The following is a 20,817-nucleotide window of genomic DNA, read 5'->3' on the forward strand; positions in this document are numbered from 1 at the left end:
CTTGACTGTAGTCATTAAGACGGAGGCCAAGCTGCATATAGTTCGGGGGAGGTGGGGGGCTCCACCCCCTCCAACCATCCACGGCCCCCCCCTCCCCCGAAACATGATGGGGCTGCCAGGCTAATGACGCTGCCGATGCCCCCAACGTTGCCGACGCGTGGGCTGCTGGGGAAGTGAGAATCGGGGGGGGGGGGGGGAGGTGTGGAGCAGAGCGGAGATGTCGAGAAGGAAGCTGCTGAAGTGCAGAGTTGGGCGTCGTACATCCAGGGACCGTAGTTGTTCACGTTCCTAGAGATTGAGCAATTAAACCAGTCCCTGGTCAACTGCAGTAGGTGGTCGACTCAGACAGACCCTGGCAATAACAAGGACACAAATGCGCACACTCCCCCCCTCCCCCCCCCCCAACACCGTGGTTCAGGTGAGCGGCGAGCGCGAGCAGGCGCGCCGCGCTGTGCAGCTCATCGTGCAGAAGATCCAGGAGGACCCGCAGAGCGGCAGCTGCCTTAACGTGAGCTACGCCGGCATCACAGGGCCCGTGGCCAACGCCAACCCCACCGGCTCCCCCTACGCGGGCCCCACGCCCGGCGTGGGCCAGGCGGACGTGCTGCCCGCGGCCCTCACCGCCAGCCTCTTCGGCCACTCGGGCCTGGCAGCGGCGGCCGGCGTCTCGCCCTTCCAGACCGCCGTGCTCCCCACGTGCTTCGGCGGCACGGACCACCTGGTGGCCATCTCGTCGGCGCTCAGCACGCTGGCGGGCTACGGCTACGGCCTGCCGTCCTCGGCCGCCGCCGCGGGACACCCGGGCCTGACCCTGGGCCTCACCAGCCCGGCCACGGCCGCAGCGGTGGCGGCGGCGCAGGCTCACGCGCACCACCACCACCACCACGCTCACCACGCCGCTCACCACCATCACCACGGCGGCGGGGGCGGGGCTCCCGGCGCCGTGCCGCTCTCGGTGCCGTCCATGCCCTCGGCGGCCGCGGCCGCTGCCGCCATGCTGGGCTCCAACCTGGCGGCCGCCAACCTCCTGGCCGGATACGGCGACCCCGCCGCCATGGCCGGCGCGGCGCCGCCGGTGGGCGCCGGGTCGCCATACCCCCTCGCCGGCATCGCCCCCGTCGGCGCGGCCGGCGGGGGAGGCGGCTGCGGCGGCGGCGGCGGAGGCGGGGGGCCGTACGGCTCCTCGCCGCTCATGGCCGGCGCACTCCTCGCCGCAACCACCGGTGGCGGCGGTGGCAGCAAGCACGGCCATGCAGCCCCGGCGTCGGCCGAGCCCGACAAGGATTCGGCGGCGGCAGCGGCGGCGGCGGCGGTGGCGTCCGGAACGGCGGTGGAGATTAACGTGCCGGAGACGCTGGTGGGCGCCATCCTGGGCAAGGGCGGGAAGACGCTGGTGGAGTACCAGGAGGTGACGGGCGCGCGCATACAGATCTCCAAGAAGGGCGACTTCGTGCCGGGCACGCGCAACCGAAGGGTGACCATCACAGGCCCGCCGGCGTCCACGCACGCCGCGCAGTACCTCATCACGCAGCGGCTGCAGTACGAGCAGGGCCTGCGGGCCGTCAACCCGCAGAAGGTCGGCTAGCGGAGGGCTGGCGTGCAGCCCGCGGCCCACAGCCCATGGTGCTGGAGGCGGTGGTGGTTTACAGGTAGGGGCTCGGATATGAGCGGAACCAACGAAAATGATACAGGGTGTCCGTAAATGCACCGCCCATTGTTGAATTTTATTGCGCAGTGGTTTGAGTCGTGTTCAACCCGCTGTCCAATCACAATTCATGAGCAGTAATGGGCGATACCTTTACGGGCACGCTGTGCGACGACGGTTTCGTCATCGTTGCTGTTGCAATTTTCGCCCCGGGTAGGATGGGGGGGGAAGTGAAGCGGGGGGGGGGGGGGTGTGAAGCGGGGGGGAGATGTGAAGCAGGGGGGGGGGATGTGAAGCGGGGGGGTGGGGTGTGAAGTGGGGGGGGGGGGGATGCGAGGCAGGGGGGTGGGGGGGGAGATGACAACAGCCTACGCGGCTTCGGTGCCGTTGATTGTCCCAGGGCTCAGGGGTCAGAGGTCGAGGCTTGTAGATGTTATTATGCTCGGATTATGATGACGAATTGTTTTCCCTGTGTTTGTGCTGAATGTGACTAACTTTTGTTTTTACGCTTGTCGGGAAAGTCCGGTTCGTTTACCTTGTGTTAGTTTTCCAGTTGGCTTCTTGCGTCGCCAGAGTTCGCCTGCCCGCCCGCCCGCCCGCCCGCGCGTGTGCCGGGCTGGGCAGGCGTCGTCGGCAAGAGGCGTAGTGGAAGAGCGACAGCATCGACGTTCGAAAGCGAACAATGGCGCCGCCCGCGTGAGGTGGCGCAAACGCGAACGCGCCGTCGATGTCTAAAGCTCGCGGTCTCTTTATCGATTACGATAAAAACTGGAAAACGCGTTTTAGATTCGGTTCGTGCGTAGACTTTACTCTCTCCTCCTCCTCGCTCGCTCCTCACGGTTCCTTTCTGCTCGCCACAGGTGGAGTGACAGTGGGCGGCTCGCTGTAGCGGCATTTCCGTAGTTTATCGTTGAGTAAATTTTCCCCTCTATTTTTGTGATGCTTTTCGTTTCTCCTTTGAATGGCAACAACAAAAAAATGTAAAAAAAAATAGAAAAAATTGTACGTATTGAAAAAAAAACATGCCACTTTTTTTTTTAGCATACCGGACATTTCAGCCGACTTTTACATTTTATTCTTTCAGCATGACAGTGGTGAGTGTCTAGACTACCGTGAACAAGTGCTCCCCCTGACTACAACCGCGAATACGACTGCTGCCGACGTTTCGATCCCCGTCGTTGTGAACTGTGCGCGATCCCGTAGCGGCCGTGTTCAATCAGTGATTTCACATTTCGTGAAAACGTTTTCCGTTTCCACACCATGGGGTTTCTCATTTTAACGTTCGGCTGGGAGAAGAACGCTGACGATGCGCGGTCTTGTCACTGTCGTCACCGTTCGCTTGAAAATCCTCGACCCAAGAGCGCTGAGGTGCTCGTTGATCCTAGATGAGCCCGGCCATCGGCCATCAGCCATCCACCAACGGCAGTCCCCAGCTGTGTCTGTGGATTGATTCCGTTGCAGCCGCAGTTTTTGCAAAGTTAACCTTTCGTAACCGGGTCACATTACGTATGAGTCGTTAACATTACGTATGTAGCGGTACGTGCTCATGTTTTCTTTTTGTTTTTACTCGGTGAAACGACCACTAACTTGAACGTTAGTATTACGATCATGGCCAGATGCTCGGTGTGTTTGTAAGTTTTGTTTTTTAACGATTACTTTTATTTTCCCGCGTGGATTTCGTTAGAACATTCATTTTGTAATTTAACATTACGCGTTTTTACATTCAACTTATTGTACTTTTTTTTTTAAACGTCTTCTCGAGAATGGATGTTTTTATTTGTTTCATTTTATATACACTGTATTATACATTAATACATTCATATTTATGTGACGGATGGTTTTTTTTGGGAGGGCAATTTTAGTTTTGTTACATGACCACAATGGGTTTTTTTTTTCTTTGGGCCGGGGTAAAAATGAGGGTCGTCTAAGTTTGCTGGGAGAAGGTACCTCGTGAAATCGACGAGGTCCTCACGTGACATTCGTCGACAGACTTGAACCCTGACCCCCTCGCCCCGCCCCCCCCTTGTGTTAGGCATAGCGGACCCCTTGTGTTAGGCATAGCGGAGCACGAGACGACCTTCTTGGGCAAGTCGCAAAAGTGCAATAGGATCATTAAATAATATTTACCTGACAAAAAAAGTAAAATTTCAATCGAGACATGTGACTTCACACTATGAACCAGTTTGGATGGAGCGATAGACAGCCAGACTAGTTTGATGGAAAAAATCTCGTCAACGTCAAAAACACTAAACTTTCATTTTCAACGTTTCGATTCCGTTCAGCAATTGTTGATCGAATTAAGCGTTGAGACAGTGATGTTATTTAATTTTGTAAAATGCCAAGACCTGCCAAATACTGTTATTAAGACTAATCAGTTTACAGTTTAATTGTGTAATTTAATCTTTAAACTAATGATTATAAATACAAATTTTAACAAATATGTGCTTACGTGCCAAGAATATCTTTGCAAAAAAAATATGAATGGATAAGGATCGTAATAGTAATAATCATGATAATGTAATAAAAACTAATAATAATATTTACAGCAATTACCAGATATACAAGTCAGTATTTTCTATACCGAGGAATTGTGAATTCCGTGCGTACGTCGTGTGTGTCCAAGCTTTTTGCTAGCAGCTCGAATATCTTTTATGTACACTCTACACTCTGGCTCGATAACAATAGAGAATATTTCTACAGCGACAGTGATCTCTCAAGACAGCGTCGAAGAGATGTAGATTTTCCCGTGAACATACGCCGTGCGATGGGGCTTTAAGAGATTATGTACTGCCCGTAGCATACGTGGTTCTAGTATTCTTCTGAGCAGTGTTTTGCTTTGCCTCAGTGGTCGACTCGAGGCACAACACAAACGGCTCTTACCCTCTAGATACACAGACACACACGCGCACAAGGCTGCGTCCTGGGCTTGCAGACCACAAGGCTGCAGGTTCATCAATAAAAAAAACAGGAACAGCTGACCATCAAAGACGGCCCCGACGCTAAAACTACAGCTGAGCAGTGGAACGTCTGACACGAGACGTGATAAGTTTGCCGATTAATTTTAAGGGCCCTGCAAATGCGAATCATTATCGTTTGAAGTCAGTGTTGGGCCCCAACACCATAGCACTCGAATGACATCACTCCAGTCTTGAGTCAAAAGTATGAGTGGGACGAATTATCTCCCCCCCGCCGCCACCCCACCATCTCGCCATCGCGTGCTGATGAATTATCGAGACTCAAGCATTCAACGATCACATAAATATAATATTTGTTTTAGATTTCATTTCGCAACGAGTGGGGGCAGCCCTCACGGTGGAGGGGGGGGGGTGTCACTGCGTTCCTCTCTCGGCCGCTTGTACGAGGCGCACTCGGAATGGGTTCGCCCATTTTTAGTAATCATCACTTGCCTCAATATTGCACTATTGAATGCCCAAAAGACTACACTGCAACGGACATTAATATATTTGTTTTATTTTGCTAAACGCTACTATTGTTGCTTCACTCGCAAACTACTGAAATAATGACAAACAAAATTGGCTCCAGCCCACACGTAACAAGAGTAGCAACGCAACTCTTCGCATAATTCGAGGCGACGGAATCCCGCTATGTTTCGAAGCGTCCACTCATCTCGGCTGTAAAGTGTGCGCGTTGAGCAAGACGCTGGGTGGTGGTGCGATGGCGTTACGGCGCCGATCTATCATATCAAACGTTGTTGGTGTCGTTTTTCAATTTTTAGCGCCGCACTCCCAAAATATAATTCTAAAAATATATAAAAATCTAGCCAAGTAGGGCACTGGTAGTTTCTTTTTATATCTATAAAATGTGTAGCTCATGACCCTTAAAAATGGTAAAAGTCGCCGTGTTATTTTTCCAAGTACGGTTCGTATATTGACCTCTGAGGCGACGACGTGTGGAGCGAGGGTTGCGAAGCCCGTGTCATTCTCTCTCTCCACCGCGTTGGGTGAGTGCGACTACAAAATGATATCACCTCCCTCCCAACCGCAGTCCTTAATCCGAACGCTCACTCGGTTTCTTGTTTTTGTTAGTTGTACAAACTCGATAGCCGTACGTGTAATGTTCATGCTATTTATATGGACGTCCAGTTGTTCACGGTACAATATCGGTATGTATTTTTTTTCACGGATTACCTATTTTATTTTGCGTACACTTTTCCCGTAGCTGCAGATGAATCTCTGATTGGCTTGCTCGTTGTTTTCATGCTGAAGGAATTTATTATTTAAAGAAAAATTTCACAAGCAAAATTTACGGACAAATACGAACAAGAGTTGTGAACGGTGATTGATGCCAGTTCGACATCATCACTGATTAGAAATTCCGCAGCAGCCCTGCGCGCACACACACTGACTATAGGAAGCGCCTAGATTGCGCTACTTACCGCGTATTCGTCCGTCAGACAAACACGTCTCCGCCTACACCCGAGTTATCCCGCGCCGATCCGTCTTTACGAGTCTCCAATCCGTACGGCACGCTCCGACGGGCTCTCCTCCGCTCCCTTCGTCCCTTCCACCCATGCTTCCTGCCACGGCGGATGTTTCTGTGCCACCCTCCACCATTCGTCCCTTCCCCATCGTCGTACAGAGGCCTCCGTCAACACGTTGTGCGCAACCTGTGCTTGACGAGGACTGACGAAGCAAGCGGGTTTTTTTGTTTTGGCAGCTTTTGCGTCCAGAGCTTCGCTTGGCTTGCTTGCTCGTATCCAGGGCTTAATCTCAGCTCTGAGCTGTTCTTGTCGGCGGCCCAAATAATATTTGTTTCCGCACCCGGCACACCGCTCTCTTACTGTGGCCTCTCTTACTCTGGCCGTGCCCACCACTTACAGCGTTGTGTGACATCTGGCAGCGACCCGAATAATTCGGGCGAGGGATCAAAGCCAATCGATCAAAACCGCTTCACAATCCCACGCTGGGTTCTCCACGTGGGCGGTGTCGTGGCGGCGTTTTCGCTCTTCGATTTGGGAAACAAAAAACAAGACGAAAAAAAACTGCGCCCCCGACGAGAAAGTGAAACATTCGCAGCTTGTGCTCTCATTTTGCTGTCAGCACCACTCCCTTATTGCCCTCACGTCTCCGACGCTGTCCGTGAGAGTTAAGTTATTTGCAAATGAAAAATTGCGATCGATTGCGAGCGGTACTGTTAGTGATTAGTCGTCGTTTATTTATTAAAAATGGAACTTAAGAAGAGGAAGAAACTATTGGACTTTGTTAGTTTTAAAGTACTTTTGAGTGTCATCTTTGCAGGTTGACTCGTCCTGTCGTGATCAGGTTTACGGTGTGTGTGTGTGTGCGCGCGTTGACTACATCGTGACCTAGGGCCTCTAGCGTGGAGTTATGGAACCAGGAATTATTCACCGACCCCTGACATGATAACTGGAGTTTTGTTTTTTTATGATTTCAGTTTATTTTTTCAACTGACCACGTGATCATTTGTTTGCAGGAAAACTGAACACATTTGACTCATCAAGGTATACAACTACAAGTGTGGTTTTAGATTAACTGTCCAGTTTTTCTGAGTGTGTACGCATGTGGGTCTCCGTCTGTGTGGTGAGCAGTGGTGAAGTGGTTAGAGCACTGCGCTACGAACCTGGCCACCTGAGTTTGATTGCCGCTCACGATCAATAACTGTCGCGAATATTTTAACCAGTCACGGGCCTCCTATAGGTAGACTCAATCTTAAATGGGTACCTGGAGCGGTGTGTAAACAACGGCAAAGGCGGCCGGCCATGGTGTTGGCCACCCACCCCCTCGTGTGCCGTGCCGGCCTTCATAGGTGCTCGCTAAGAGCACTTGCCTCAACAGCCTGTTAAAGGCTATGCGGGGAATCTTTGTGTGTGTTATGTGAGTGTATGTAGCGTGTGTGTGTGTGTACGTGTTGATGCACGAGTGTTATACGTGGTATCTATACCACTGAAATTCTGCATGGCATAATGCAAGACTATTCTTAAATATTTTTACAACTCAAGAGTGGAGGAGGCTCGCAAGATTCGTAAGAGCCAAACGAAGGCACAAAACCTGCGGAGAGTTTCTCGGGCTGGCGGTGACAAACATCTCTGGCTGGGTCAGCCCTTGCTGGGATTATTATTATTATTTAAATCGACTTGTCATTTTTTTTGGAATACATTTTTTTTTTAGTTTTTAAAGGAAATAAGAACGGAGGACCTATCGACCACAGAGTGCGCTGCTCCCTTTGCCGTCTCGCACCTTGTTCTGTTCTCGCACGGTTGTCGTATAAATGTGCTTTTACCATCGCATCACGCCACGCCTCTGTCTCATTTATTTCAAACCCGCATGTCCATCGGAGTGAGCGAGCGAGTGAGCGTGTGCGCGTGCGGTGCCATAGCCACCCGGTAACAACCCAGGTGATGACGACGCGACAGTGGCTCCATCAGCAGCAGCAGCAGCGATAGTGGCAGCAGCAGTACGATTATGATCGTGAGCAGCAATAGCAGCAACGGTGCAGTCCTCATCAGGTCTTAGCGGCATATTGCCCTGGTGCAGGGAATTGGATTGGGGCCCTCACCAGTCCTGTCCAATTGAACCTCCGCTACGTCGTCGCCTGGTGACTCGGCACCATCGTAGCCACGGCTTCTGGTGCAGTTGCACCGCCTGTGCACTCGATAGCCACGTTACCGATCATAATAATCATCATCAGCAGCAGCAGCGGCAGCAGCGGCAGCAGCAACAGCATCAGCAGACACTTGGTCCATTGTATGCATTTGTGTCCGTCCGTGAATGTGATTGTTAATACGGCATGTGAGAGCATTAGGGATGTAACGATTAATCATCATGATCACGAGCCATGTTCGGTCCACCGCTGGGTGAAGGTCATTCCAAACTGCCACCAACTTTTGCGGTCCTGTGATGTACTGATCCTGCGCACAAGCTGATTTTCATCGCTCAGTCTTGCGCAATTAACATCCTTTTGAATGAATTGCATTCCTCGTCTGCCACTCGATTATTCTTGAACCTCACGATGCTTGACCATCAGCCATCCCTTCTAAGCAACGTGATTAACATCGATTCTTAGGCTCACCACGTACATGCATTGCACGAGTGAGCCCCAGAGTAGTTCCCACTCGCGTCGTATCTTGCATAAGGTTGGTTCGTGGAAATCGTGCAGCCACCGTCAGCACAGGGAGAAAAACAAACGAGAAGTAGATCGCATTGTGACCTCGAGTCCTGACAATTCACTAAATCACCGAGGATGTGACTTGTTACCTCTCTAATGAAGCCAGCAAAACTTGAGTTTGAGTCTCGCTGGAGGTGATGATCTTGGCAAACTTGGGCTCCTGATTCTCAGCTACGATCAACATCACTGGCATGTCATATCAAATCGGGTCATGGTCTTTGCCGAGGTTGAATCAGCTTTCACAAAAAATACTACCTGGCGCAGTATGTGAAACTATCAGCACTGGGAAGACAAAGTGGACGCCACTCTCTCTCTCTCGTTGCACCATTTCGGTTTTAATAGGATCTCACGAACAGCACTTGCCCTAACAGTTGCAAAGGCTACATTGGAGGATATTTTCCTTTGTTGGTGTGCGTATGTGTGTTTGTGTGTTTGTCACCTCTCATCTTGTCCCAGAGTCTGGTAGCTGTTGCTGGCTGCTGTAACTCAAGTGACTGACTTCTCAAATCTCATCTTTAAACGTCGCTTGTAAAAATGCCACTCATTTCTATTTTTTAACGGAAATCAAGAGGCTAATTAAACTCTCCAACACCCTCCTGGCCTTAGACACTGAGGCTATTAATATAGATCCGGTATATATAACCAAACAATTATTTGGTCAATGAATGCCGATGCGAATCTCAGGCGAGCACGTGGGTTTTAGCGATAGAACGTGAGCGGATAACCGATGATGGATGGAGCCACGTTTCGTGTCAAGGTGCCAGCCATGCACGCACCCGACCCTAACGAGAGAGCAGAACGAATCAAACCGTTCACGAGAGCCGATACCCAAGCGATACTCGTTCTCACGTGCGACTCACGGAGTGTACCGAAAAGGCTTGAAGCCGGCTCGCTCAGCTGCAATTAAGGAAAGCCAAAGATACGAATTTAGCGTTAAAATATTAACGTAAATTAATGATATTTACACACTGGCGCAGTCGCGCCGACCGGATGGCCGTGTGTGGCGGGGTAAAGTGTGGTTACTCTCACCTCTTCCGAGACGACGTCTGGCCGTGGTGGAAGAGAAGGCCAAAATACCCCGTAGCAGGGGCCTCTCCAGAGCTCCATCCGAGCAGAGGACGTCCTGCCAACGGTTGGCCCAGACGAGCAATTTAAAGGGCTGCACCTTTACCCTGTGCATGCTGGGAATTCAGGTGACCCCAGCCACTTGGGAGTTATCCAGCCGGGCAACGGTGGCTGCTGATGATGACAAAGATGAGGCAGCGCATGTGCACACATTGCGCCGATGTACACCCCTAATCCCCGTCGCCACGAGCTTCTCATTATGAGTGTGCTAACAGCTTGCCCAGCGCCGACTCAAAGCACCCCCCCCCCCAACCTCATCATTAACACGACCCTCATTAACAAAATCGATGATGAGAGAACAATAATAACAACAATGATAGGAAATGTAAGGTCAAAGGTGAAGGAATTAGAGCACCGCGAAAGAGTAGGCCACGTTTCTCTCGAGTGAAGGCTCTTCCGCCGGCAGTGGCGTGAGCAAGCAATTGCAGGGCTGCACCTTTACCTGAAGTTGATCTGGTCAGGTGGCACTCCAAGTTCAACCCATCATCATCATCTCCCTGTGGTGGATAAAATGAGTCCCACTCTGCGGGAAGCAAAACAGCGATTGACCTATGGACATACTCGACCCCGTCACAGAAATGTGGAATTTCCACTACTGGCTCAGGGCCACCGATGGAGATGAGTTGGCTAAGGGCAGGAAATGCGAGCCAGCTACCTTCCACAGGGCACGTATGACGAAGAACACAAGCAGCCCATGTGTACATCGTCACAAGCCACGTATGATGCATCTACATTTGAACATGCATACATGTGCATATACATACGCATCTGCATATAACATGTCCGTGCATTACGCTGTGGGGTTTTTTCAATTCAACGCAGCCCCTACACCAGCAGTGACCAACGCCACTTATTCACGACATTGTCTCTCTTCCGCCAATCCGCGGGATCCGTGATTAAAGTTTAGTTGAATGTGTTTTTAACTCGTAATTTATTTAACGAGTTAAAAACACTGTCAACATGCGTGGGCATAATTCACGGTGTTTTCTTGGCTAACACGTCATTTTTTAAAATCAGATTTGTGGAGTTAAAATGTACCGATGTCTCGATCAACGGTAATTATGTCAGCTATTTTGTCTAAAATATGAAGCTATGTACGTCACTTTTAAATGTTTACAATTTCATCTTCTTTTCATATATTTATAAATGTTAGCTTATTATAATTTTGTTCGGGAAGGGTGGTCAGAACCACTTGCAACAATCGTCCAAGCTCTGGGGTTCTATATTGGGATGTTTGGCCATTAGTGTGTGTACGTAAATCAACAATCTCATTTCACAGCAAAATTCCAACATGCACTTTTTACGATTTTATTTGTAATAATTAAGGATTTATTCTACAATTACTCAGTTTCAAGTGTCATTTATACTTAATTAGGGTTTGAAATTAAACATTGTTGAACGTTCTGATCATGATCTCCTTGTGAGCAAATCGCTTGGAATTGAACGGCAATTATCACTGAAATATTCAAGATGCACATGTGTGAATATAAAGTAATTACAATTTAAATATAATCTCATTTTAAATGTAGACTCTCACGATCGATACAATTCATAATTAGTCTATTTTGCATTTGATCATTATACCTGAACGATCTAACCCCAAAAATAAACTAGATATGAAGATAAATCATTAAAGTTTAAATTAACTTTTACGATTTTTAACCCTCCCATAGTCTTATAAACCAACGTGACATCATCTCCCCGTATATGTAAAAATTTCCACTCAAATTAACACCACAAATGTAACGCTACAATGGATTTAATTTCAGCCAAAACTATGTTTTTGTAATAATACTATTAATAATCATTCATCCCATGAGTGGAATTGGCAAAACATCCCAATGTAGTAGGGACCCTCATGTAAACGATTATTGAGTCTCAAGTGAGGCTTTCCTGGATAAATGAAGTGCAATATTATTAATCACGATATATTATTAATTACAGTTATTATTATACACCATATTAAGTCCTAGTTTGATGTTTAGTGACAACCCAAAGTGGTCAGTGTTAAACCTGCAATTGGTCAGGAATAGTACAAGCACGGTAACTATCACGGCTCTCACAAATCTGTAAATCACGAGAAGGCACCATCGTAACAGCATAAGAGTGCAGCCTAGAAATATCACAAGTTTCAAACAACTCACAGTCCATTGTGCCTGTGCAAAAAAACACCCATCAGCAGTTCCCGAAGAACTGCATTGTGATCCTCTTGCCTGAGGTCATTTTTCGTGTCTTGTTTGAAACTTACAACAGTTCTGCATCAAACTGTTACCCTGTGTCCCACAGCAACAAAAACCCGGCTATATGCAGCACTCGATTGAATTTTACCCTGCAATGTGTCTGACCAACGTTAACATTCCCTTACATTGGGGTCTCCCCCGGGACATGCGACGATGGCTAAACGAGAGACGTGAAAATGAAATTTGGCGGCTGCGTCACCCGGGTGTCCGTTGACCCCCTACAGCTAAGGGCACCCACCCCCTCCTCTCGGCGAGCCCGTGGAGTGAAGCTCGTCTGCCCCACGTCACAGACCACAGCGCGCGTCCACCTCCAGCCACCTCCACGTGCTCACATTCCACCTTCCAGACCCGACACCGACTTCTGCATCATCTCGCATCGTGTGGAACACGCCGTGCCGCCACGCGCGGGCACCCTCCCCACCTCCACCCACCGCTCCCTGTGTCCTGTCCGACCGCCGCCGCCGCGTACAGACCTCACTGACGAGTGGAAACCTGGGTTCGATCCCTGGGACTTCGGGTGTGATATGTGTGCGAATATCTGATCCTGTCCCTGCCCTCCCCCTAGGTCGACTGAGCCTTTTAAAATCGGGTGCCTGCACGGCTGCGGTGTGTAATGCATCGGCGCCGATGTGTTGACCCCCCCCCCCACCCCTTTCTCGGATGAGTTCCAGGGTTCGATTCCCGAGGCTGGTGTGTGTTTGTCTCTCGGTTTCCCTCGCTGTCTCTCTGCGAATTGATGCTTGTGTCAAGACACTGGACCTGCACCTATGAGGCCCTGGGTTTGATCGCTGGGCCTGGGCGCGTGTCTCTCTTCGTCTCTGGTGGCATTCTGACCGTTCTGGTTCCCTAGGCCAGCACCTATCAACCGCTGGGTTCGAACCCTGGCAACTGCTGGGAGTCTCTGCCCTGTGTACGATTCGATTTGTCAGATCCACTGCTGGATGAGGGCCTCTCCACGCCTGTCCGGGCCGTGGGGGTTTATTTGACCATACTCCACCGCGCGCTGCTCAGTGTGGGATGGTGAAGGCGGGCAGCATAGGACACGGGAGCATAGAAGTACATGGCAACATGGGAATTTGCTGCACCGTTATCTCGTTCCCACAGCTGCACAGCCTGAAACAACCTGTTTGTGCGTGTTGCTACGCCTATCCAAGCACTATCCAGGCTCAAGGCTGCTTAGCTTCCGATATCTTATTAAATCGATTGCATCTTCTTGGTTCTTTCGGTAAAGTCACGTAGAAGGGAAGTAATAAAATAATAAAAATAAAACATAATAAAATAATTCCCACGACGTTTCGACCAGGTCTTCGTCGCTGTCTCCCCGACAGACCTGTTCTTCACCTGAGGACGGCTGCTTGCGTTGTGGCCGAAACGTCGTGAGAATTATTTTATTATGTTTTTTTTTATTTTATTACTTCCCTTCTACGTGACTTTACCGAAAGAACCAAGAAAATGAATTCCTGCAGTCACGAAAGCTTTAAATCGAAATCGAATGCATTTTGGGTGATTTGGTCACAGGCGTATCATTACTACTACTACGGTATTGTTATCATAGCGGGCATATCATTGATTAACGCGAGAGACGTGATTAATACCGGTTACTCAGCATCATTTTGGGAGTAATGTCGTTTATTTTAAATACAGCACCAATCGAGTTTGATTTATTTGGGAATCTCTTGATGTTCTCAAACGGAACAATCGCTGTGAAGAGCGCAGAAGATGTTTTGCAAACTGCGCGCACGCCTATGGATGTTCACGAGCAATGTCCGACCCATTTCGTTTGTAATGAATTTGCCGTGCTCGTGATATTATTTTTTTTTGCGTGAAATGTAATAAAATGTGCAATTACTGCATCCGCACACGCACGCACGCGCTCGCACGCACACACACACACAGGCGGACACGCACTCCTAGCGTCCACTACTCGTCGAACTTTCCCGTGTGGTATTCTGGAGGATTTGTGAAAACCCATCGCTTCTCAGTGAAGGCCACCGCACTTTCTGCGAGGCTCAAGCGGAACACGCGTGGCGACGCGGCAGCGACCCGCCCACCCCCCTCGTCGCCTCTGGCAGCCTCGCGTGATGGGAGAGAGCAAGAAGCACTCCCCCCCCCACCCCCCCCCGGGGGAGGGGAGTTGAGCAATCATGTGGCGCGTGCAGCGCGCGCATGACGAGACGCTTAAACGCGGACAAGAATGCCGCGGGGTGGGCCACGCGGACTGGAGTTTGAGAAAAATCTGCGCTATTCAACGTTGATAAGTAAAGAAACAAAAGCAGTCATCATCGACAACACTGCCTTGTAACGTAAGTTGTATGACACAGAGGTGTGGACTCGAGTCATGTGACTTGGACTCGAGTCAGACTCGAGTCATGAATTTGATGACTTGCGACTCGACTTGGACTTGCATAACAATGACTTTGTCCCACCTCTGGTATGACATATATGAGTTTGACGTTTCTGGGAATGGCTCTCCTGCAATGAATCAGGGCGATCGCCAGAAATATCAACGCTACCTTCAATCTCTTTGTTGTTATGCGGGCCAATGTGCAACTACCAATCAATCAGTCTCGTGACTATGCGGTCGCTGCAATAAGTAAGACATGGGTAAGACAAAAAGTCAACCGGTGATTGTTGGTTTGTTCGTCAAGGAAAAATTACTGGTCCTCGGGCACAGGAACGCTGAGTTTCTACAAGATCTTTCCACGGAGGCGAGCGGCACCCGGCACTCCAATCTGAAGATGGCGAGACTTGAATTTGTGACTTTAAGCAATCGCGCGTGCCTTCTCCGTTGAGGAGGTGGTTGGAGGGCAGCTGTCGGGGAATAGACTTGTCTGTGGCTTTGTCGAAATGAAATGTATATATATTTAAAACATTTATTTTTATACCGAGACACCAATGTTGAAAATGAACGATACAAATGTGGCATGCCGTCGATGTTCATGTGGTGACATGTTCAAGAAAATAAATTGACCTCTTGTTCGTCTCTTCATGCACATAATAAATGGTGTATTTGTTTACTTGTATAAATTGTGGCCCCTGCTCAATGCACTGCTGGATGAATGTCTCCCCATGCTGCGTCAGTCACGGTGGGGATGGGTGTGATGTTTGACCCATAATACTTCACGCCGCTACTCAGTGAGGGTTCAGATCGAACTTTGCCCCTGACGTGAGCTGTGGCTGGGAGTCCAACCCGGATCTCCGGGTTAGTAGCATAGTTGTGCGAACCACTTCACCACCACTCCATGTACGCAAACATTTATATTTCTGTGACCCTTGGAGCCTTTTCAGACCACTATTATCCAGGGGAGTGCAGTGGCTAGAGAGTGGTGGGCCCACTTTGCAGTGAACCCAGCAGCTACCTGGGGTTGATTCCCCGGCCATGGCTGACATCAGTGCAGGGAGTAGATTTCTGAACACGACACCAACCCACACTGCTCAGCATGGCGAATAATGATAAAAAAAAAACCGCCTTTAGTTCGACATGCTATGGGGGGGGGCCTTCGTCCAACAGTGGATTGACCATGGCTGATAATGATGCGGCCCACGGACGTAGTGCTTTCTGTTTAACACGTAGGCTTTCGCATTAACTCCGCTCTGGTCTTCGCGCTTGATGGTCTCACAGTGATTACATCACCTCTATTTCAGAGGGAAACAGGAAGATTTCTTCACAATTCTGGCAAATCGCCTGATGAAGCTGGTTGTAATCACCAGCGAAACCTCGTACTCTTATCGTAAATGTTGCGTGTTTACTCTCCAGCACACCGGTGTGTTGGAGAGTAAGTATCAACTAATTGGCACGTTTTGTTTACGTAACTAACTTTACTAATTGGCTGAGTCGGGTGGTGGTGGGTTAACCACACATTTATATCTACGCGATCTAACCCCCCCAAAACAACCTTTGTTGTGGTAGTGCTTTCTGCGCGCCTCGTGCGAACGCTACCGTTGCATGATTCTATGTTTGTGACGAGACGGAGATGGGCCTCAAGTTGGCCAGCGCCATCCACAAACACTGGGAGAGGAGTTGCAACAGCTTAAGTTTCAAGTTGCATTTATTAGGTATAGCCCTGTGAGCCATTAAGCTCTTGAATCGGGTGCAACCGCAACAAACAAAAAAACAAAAACATGAACAAGAAAACATCTTAAAGTGACTATGTGCAAACAGAAAATCCAAGAAAAGACAGCAAAATATTGCAGAAAAAGCACCGTACACCAACGCTGTGTGCAAAAATCCCAGTGGTATGCAAGTCAAACAACAACAACAACAACCACAAGACAACTTAAATTAAGGCCATCAGTCTAACTCTGTACTCCAACAAACAAACATGGCCAAACCGAAAAACTTTTCAAAAATCACCAAAATCTCCGGCAAACCAACCACACCTCACACACCACCGTGATGTTACGGTGTTAAGACCAATTAAACACCACCGAGGACAAACGCACGTTGAATAGAGTTCATACGTACTCCTTGCATAAGAGTTTTTTTATCTGCCTTGTTTCATTTGCATTCATTATTGCGTTCATTGCTGTGTTCCGTGCACCTGCAGTTGGTATCTGCAGGCTGGCTTAGGGACAATAAATATGTAGGAATTATAATTAACTGTTCAAAGTGGCATTGCTAATTAAAAGGCTCAACCGCCAAATCCTCCTCCTAAAAAAATAGTCTCGTGTGGCAGCAGCGAGGTCTTTACGAGCACTCATTGCGTTAGCGGGACGAGTCACTTAGTTTGCTGGCCGAACGAAACGGAGGCACTTAGGCAATTTAATTTTAAATCACGATTGCTCCACGTGTGTGTCTGGCCAAAAATAATCAATAGACGCGAACATAAAATAACAAAAGAAATTAATGCCAACAAAGCTCAGTATCGGATTACAATTCACTCCACTGCTGGATGGATGGATGGAAGGCCTCTTCCACGACTCGACGCTGCTTCAACCACGCCGGTCACTGGGATCTTCTTGGTTCTTTCGGTAAAGTCACGTAGAAGGGAAGTAATAAAATAATAAAAATAAAACATAATAAAATAATTCTCACGACGTTTCGGCCACAACGCAAGCAGCCGTCCTCAGGTGAAAACCAGGTCTGTCGAGGCGACAGCGTCTTCCCTTCTACGTGACTTTACCGAAAGAACCAAGAAGATGAATCCCTGCAGTCACGAAAGCTTTAAATCGGTCACTGCGAGTTGGCGAATGCGAGGAACGTGGAGGTACAATTCAACAGTTCATTGTCCTGCAGTTGCGCTCTGTTGCCCACCACATGGCACCTGCAGTCAGCAGCCTATTGTGCACTTTATGGAACCGCCTTTGATCGAATCACCGGGCAACGACCGCCCCGGTCTCATAAGATCTCGGAAGCGAAACAGGTTGAGCCTGAATAGTGCCTGGATGGGCGACCACCAATATGCATAAAACAGGGGCTACATGCGGCTGCTGCTGCTGCTGCGAAGCTACGTTGTCAGCAGAACGCAGCGCAGAAACAAGTCCATCGGTTGTACTGTACAATGTATCAGCGTCTATGCTCCCAGACCAAAATGGTGGTGCAGTTTGGTCAAATAACGCTGGACCCACAAAGAGTCGTAAATTGTCAAAGTTATTTTATTAATATGTGGGTAGTTTATTTCCGTGTTTTGTTGCATCACAGGATCGAGGCTTGGGGAGGCCTTCATCCAGCAGTGGATTGACCATGGCTGATGATGATGATGGGTAAGTTATCAGGCGATAGCTTGTTTTGCGATGGAGAATTACTGCGTTTGTGGAGGAATTTTTGAGGTGAGATTCGGGGTGAGAGGCGAGGCGTGGGAGGTTTCGTGTGTCCTGGAAATAACGTGGGTGGATGATATATCGTGCCACGTATGTAACAAGGTAATAAGGTATGGGGTGAAATAAAATCGCCTTCCCAAAGCTCAAAAAATGTACAGCGTACAAAACAATAATCATCTGTAAACGACGATAGAACCCATCACAATATAATGATAATCCACGCTGGGAAGCCTACATATGTACAAAGTACACAGCCCCTGTGTATTATGCAAACAACTGAAGAAGTGAATTTCGATTTAAAGCTTTCGTGACTGCAGGGATTCATATTTTTGGTTCTTTCGGTAAAGTCGCGTAGAAGGTAAATATTAAAGTAAACATTTTAACAATAAAATTCTCACGACGTTTCGATTGCAACACAAGCAATCATCATCATATGTGAAACCCACAGCAAGAACATTTTTGAAAAACCGCCACCTTTAAAAAAAATTCTTGCTGTGGTTTTCAAACCTGATGATGATTGCTTGTGTTGCAATCGAAACGTCGTAAGAATTTTATTGTTTATTTTTATTATTTTATTATTTCCCTTCTACGTGACCATACTGAAGAACTGCATTGTGGTCCTTCTTGCCTTCGGTCATCATCAACATGAATGTGAGCGACTTACGGGCAGCAGTGAGCCGGAGATAGGCAACTGCGGACCGGTGTCATTGTTCTTCTTGGTTCTTTCGGTAAAGTCACGTAGAAGGAAATTAATAAAATAAAAAAATAAAAACATAATAAAATATTTTATTTTAAAATAATAAAACATAATAAAATATTGTTTTAAATGATGTTTTATTTTTATTATTTTATTATTTTCCTTCTACGTGACTTTAACGAAAGAACCAAGAAGATGAATCCCTGCAGTCACAAAAGCTTTAAATCGGGTGTCATTGTTATTAGGACTCATCAGCACAGTGCAGTCACCAATGCCCGCTGCCACGAGCACTACATTCACTTGCCGCTGTCAGTCGGTCGCATTTTGCTCAAATTTATTTTGACGGCGACCTCTGAGAAGAGGACCACGCAGCCCTTCAGGAAACGTTAATGGGGTTTTTGTTCCCATAATGCACGGGGGCCTGAGTGCTTTGTACGCATGTCTGTGCCTTGTTTTAAACATCGTTTTCCAGCTTGCATTGTCATTCTGTTATGACGGGCTTTCCCCCCCCCCCATCATTCATTGATTTGATAAATGTGACATGCTACTGCTGGGTGGACAGAGGCGGGGAGATTTAAGCAACTTGAAGCTGTCGATGGGCTCGGAGAAAGAACAACGGAAATCGCCAGGGGACCCGACCGCTGAGTGGATCCCAGTTCTTCCAAGTTTCCCAGGACAGGCTGGATGAATGGGTGTGCGGATTTGTGTGGTGCAAGGCCGTAGGCATGGAGTCAACATTGGGGGGGGCAAATCTTCCAGAGGGTCTGGGGGTCCCCCCCAGAAAAAAAAATCTAAATTTGAAAACTCATTTCCTGCCTAAAATATTAAAAAAAATTCACCAACACGTGGGATGGACTTTTTATTTATTTTTTACAATAATGTCTAATAGTGTATTTTATTTATCACATTGCTTTCTTTTTTTCTTTTTTCACCTTTTCTTGTTTCATTGTATGTAATGGCAGAGATTAGGGATTAATAAAGTACAACCATAACCACAATCATATAAACATAAATCTATTTTAAAGCAATATATTGGGGTGGACATTTTGAGAATATTTGAATATGGGAGGGGGGGGATGTGTTCCCCCCAATATATGTTATACGAGGCTGTTGTCAGGAAGACTTGATCTTCTCTGGTTGCACCTAGAAGAGGAGGCTGGGCCTTTGCGTCCATGAGGTAAGGGGCTAATTTGAGCAGTGCGTGGTGTGTCTTAGTGTTTTGTTGTAGGGAGCGGTGGTGCAGTGGTTAGCGCGCTGCGCTACGAACCCAGCGACCGGGTTCGATTGCCGCTGCTGACGACCAATAATGGTGGAAATATTTGAACCGGTTCCTGGGCCTCCCCTAGGTCGACTCAGACTTAAATGAGTACATTACCTGGTGCGGTGTTTAAACATCGCCACTGGGGAGACAAACGCAGCCGGGCGCGGTGTTAGCCATCATCACCACCCCCTCTTAAGCCGTGTGGGCCTTCATGGGTGCTCGCTAACAGCCCTTTGCCCCAGCAGACTATAACGGGCTATAGGGGGGGTTTATGTCTTTGTCTTTGTGCATGTGACAGCGATGTTGGAATGTCTGTGTGCGCCGCCATGCGTGTGCATGCGTGGGCGCCGCCATGCGTGTGCATGCGTGTGCGCGCGCGATCTGTGTTCCCATGTATGCGTTACTGATCTCCTCGTGTTGGAGTCTTTATATTTGGTACAAAGACAAAGGTCTTCCTGATAGCCTTTAACAGACTATTGGGACAAGTGCTCTTAGCGAGCACCTATGAAGGCTGGCACGGCACACGAGGGGGTGGGTTGCCAACACCGCGCCCGTCCGCCTTTGTCTCCCTTGTGGAGATGTTTTTTTTTAAGTCGACCTAGGGCAGGGGTCGGCAACCTACGGCTCCGGAGCCGCATGCGGCTCTTTACGGGCTGCTTCTTGACGATATGTACGTATGTACAGTATGTACTCAGATGCATTGCGGCTCTTGAAATACTGAATTTTGTACCGAATTGGAAAGAAATGGCTCTTCTTGTTATTTTGGTTGCCGACCCCTGACCTAGGGGATGTCCCAGGGCTGGTGTTGGCCGGGTTCGTAGCGCAGCGCGCTAACCACTACATTACCGCTCCCCACCCACCAACCTTCACACCAAAGGGGACCCCTTAACGGACTGTTGGGACAAGCAACCAAAACATTGCACCCCGAGGGGGTTGGGGTACC

The 20,817-nt window shown here is 48.7% G+C and overlaps 1 protein-coding gene across 2 annotated transcripts in view; it reads left to right on the forward strand.

Annotated features, from left to right (window-relative positions):
• The window catches only part of LOC144943990 (RNA-binding protein Nova-1-like), a 62,036-nt gene extending 46,882 nt beyond the window's left edge, over positions 1-15,154 (forward strand). The window contains exons 5-6 of one of the 2 annotated variants that reach the window (XR_013639549.1): positions 419-1,649; positions 14,053-15,154. Coding sequence is in view for 1 of the 2 variants with exons in the window: in XM_078871937.1 (XP_078728063.1) it covers positions 419-1,585 (1,167 nt within the window). In the remaining variant the exon portion in view is untranslated. Of the gene's footprint in view, positions 1-418; positions 1,869-14,052 lie in introns of those variants that run through there. The other variant, XM_078871937.1, reaches the window with a different exon arrangement.
• Positions 15,155-20,817: the final 5,663 nt, after the last annotated feature.

Source organism: Lampetra fluviatilis, chromosome 33 (assembly GCF_964198595.1).
Source record: "Lampetra fluviatilis chromosome 33, kcLamFluv1.1, whole genome shotgun sequence".
NCBI lineage: Eukaryota > Metazoa > Chordata > Hyperoartia > Petromyzontiformes > Petromyzontidae > Lampetra > Lampetra fluviatilis.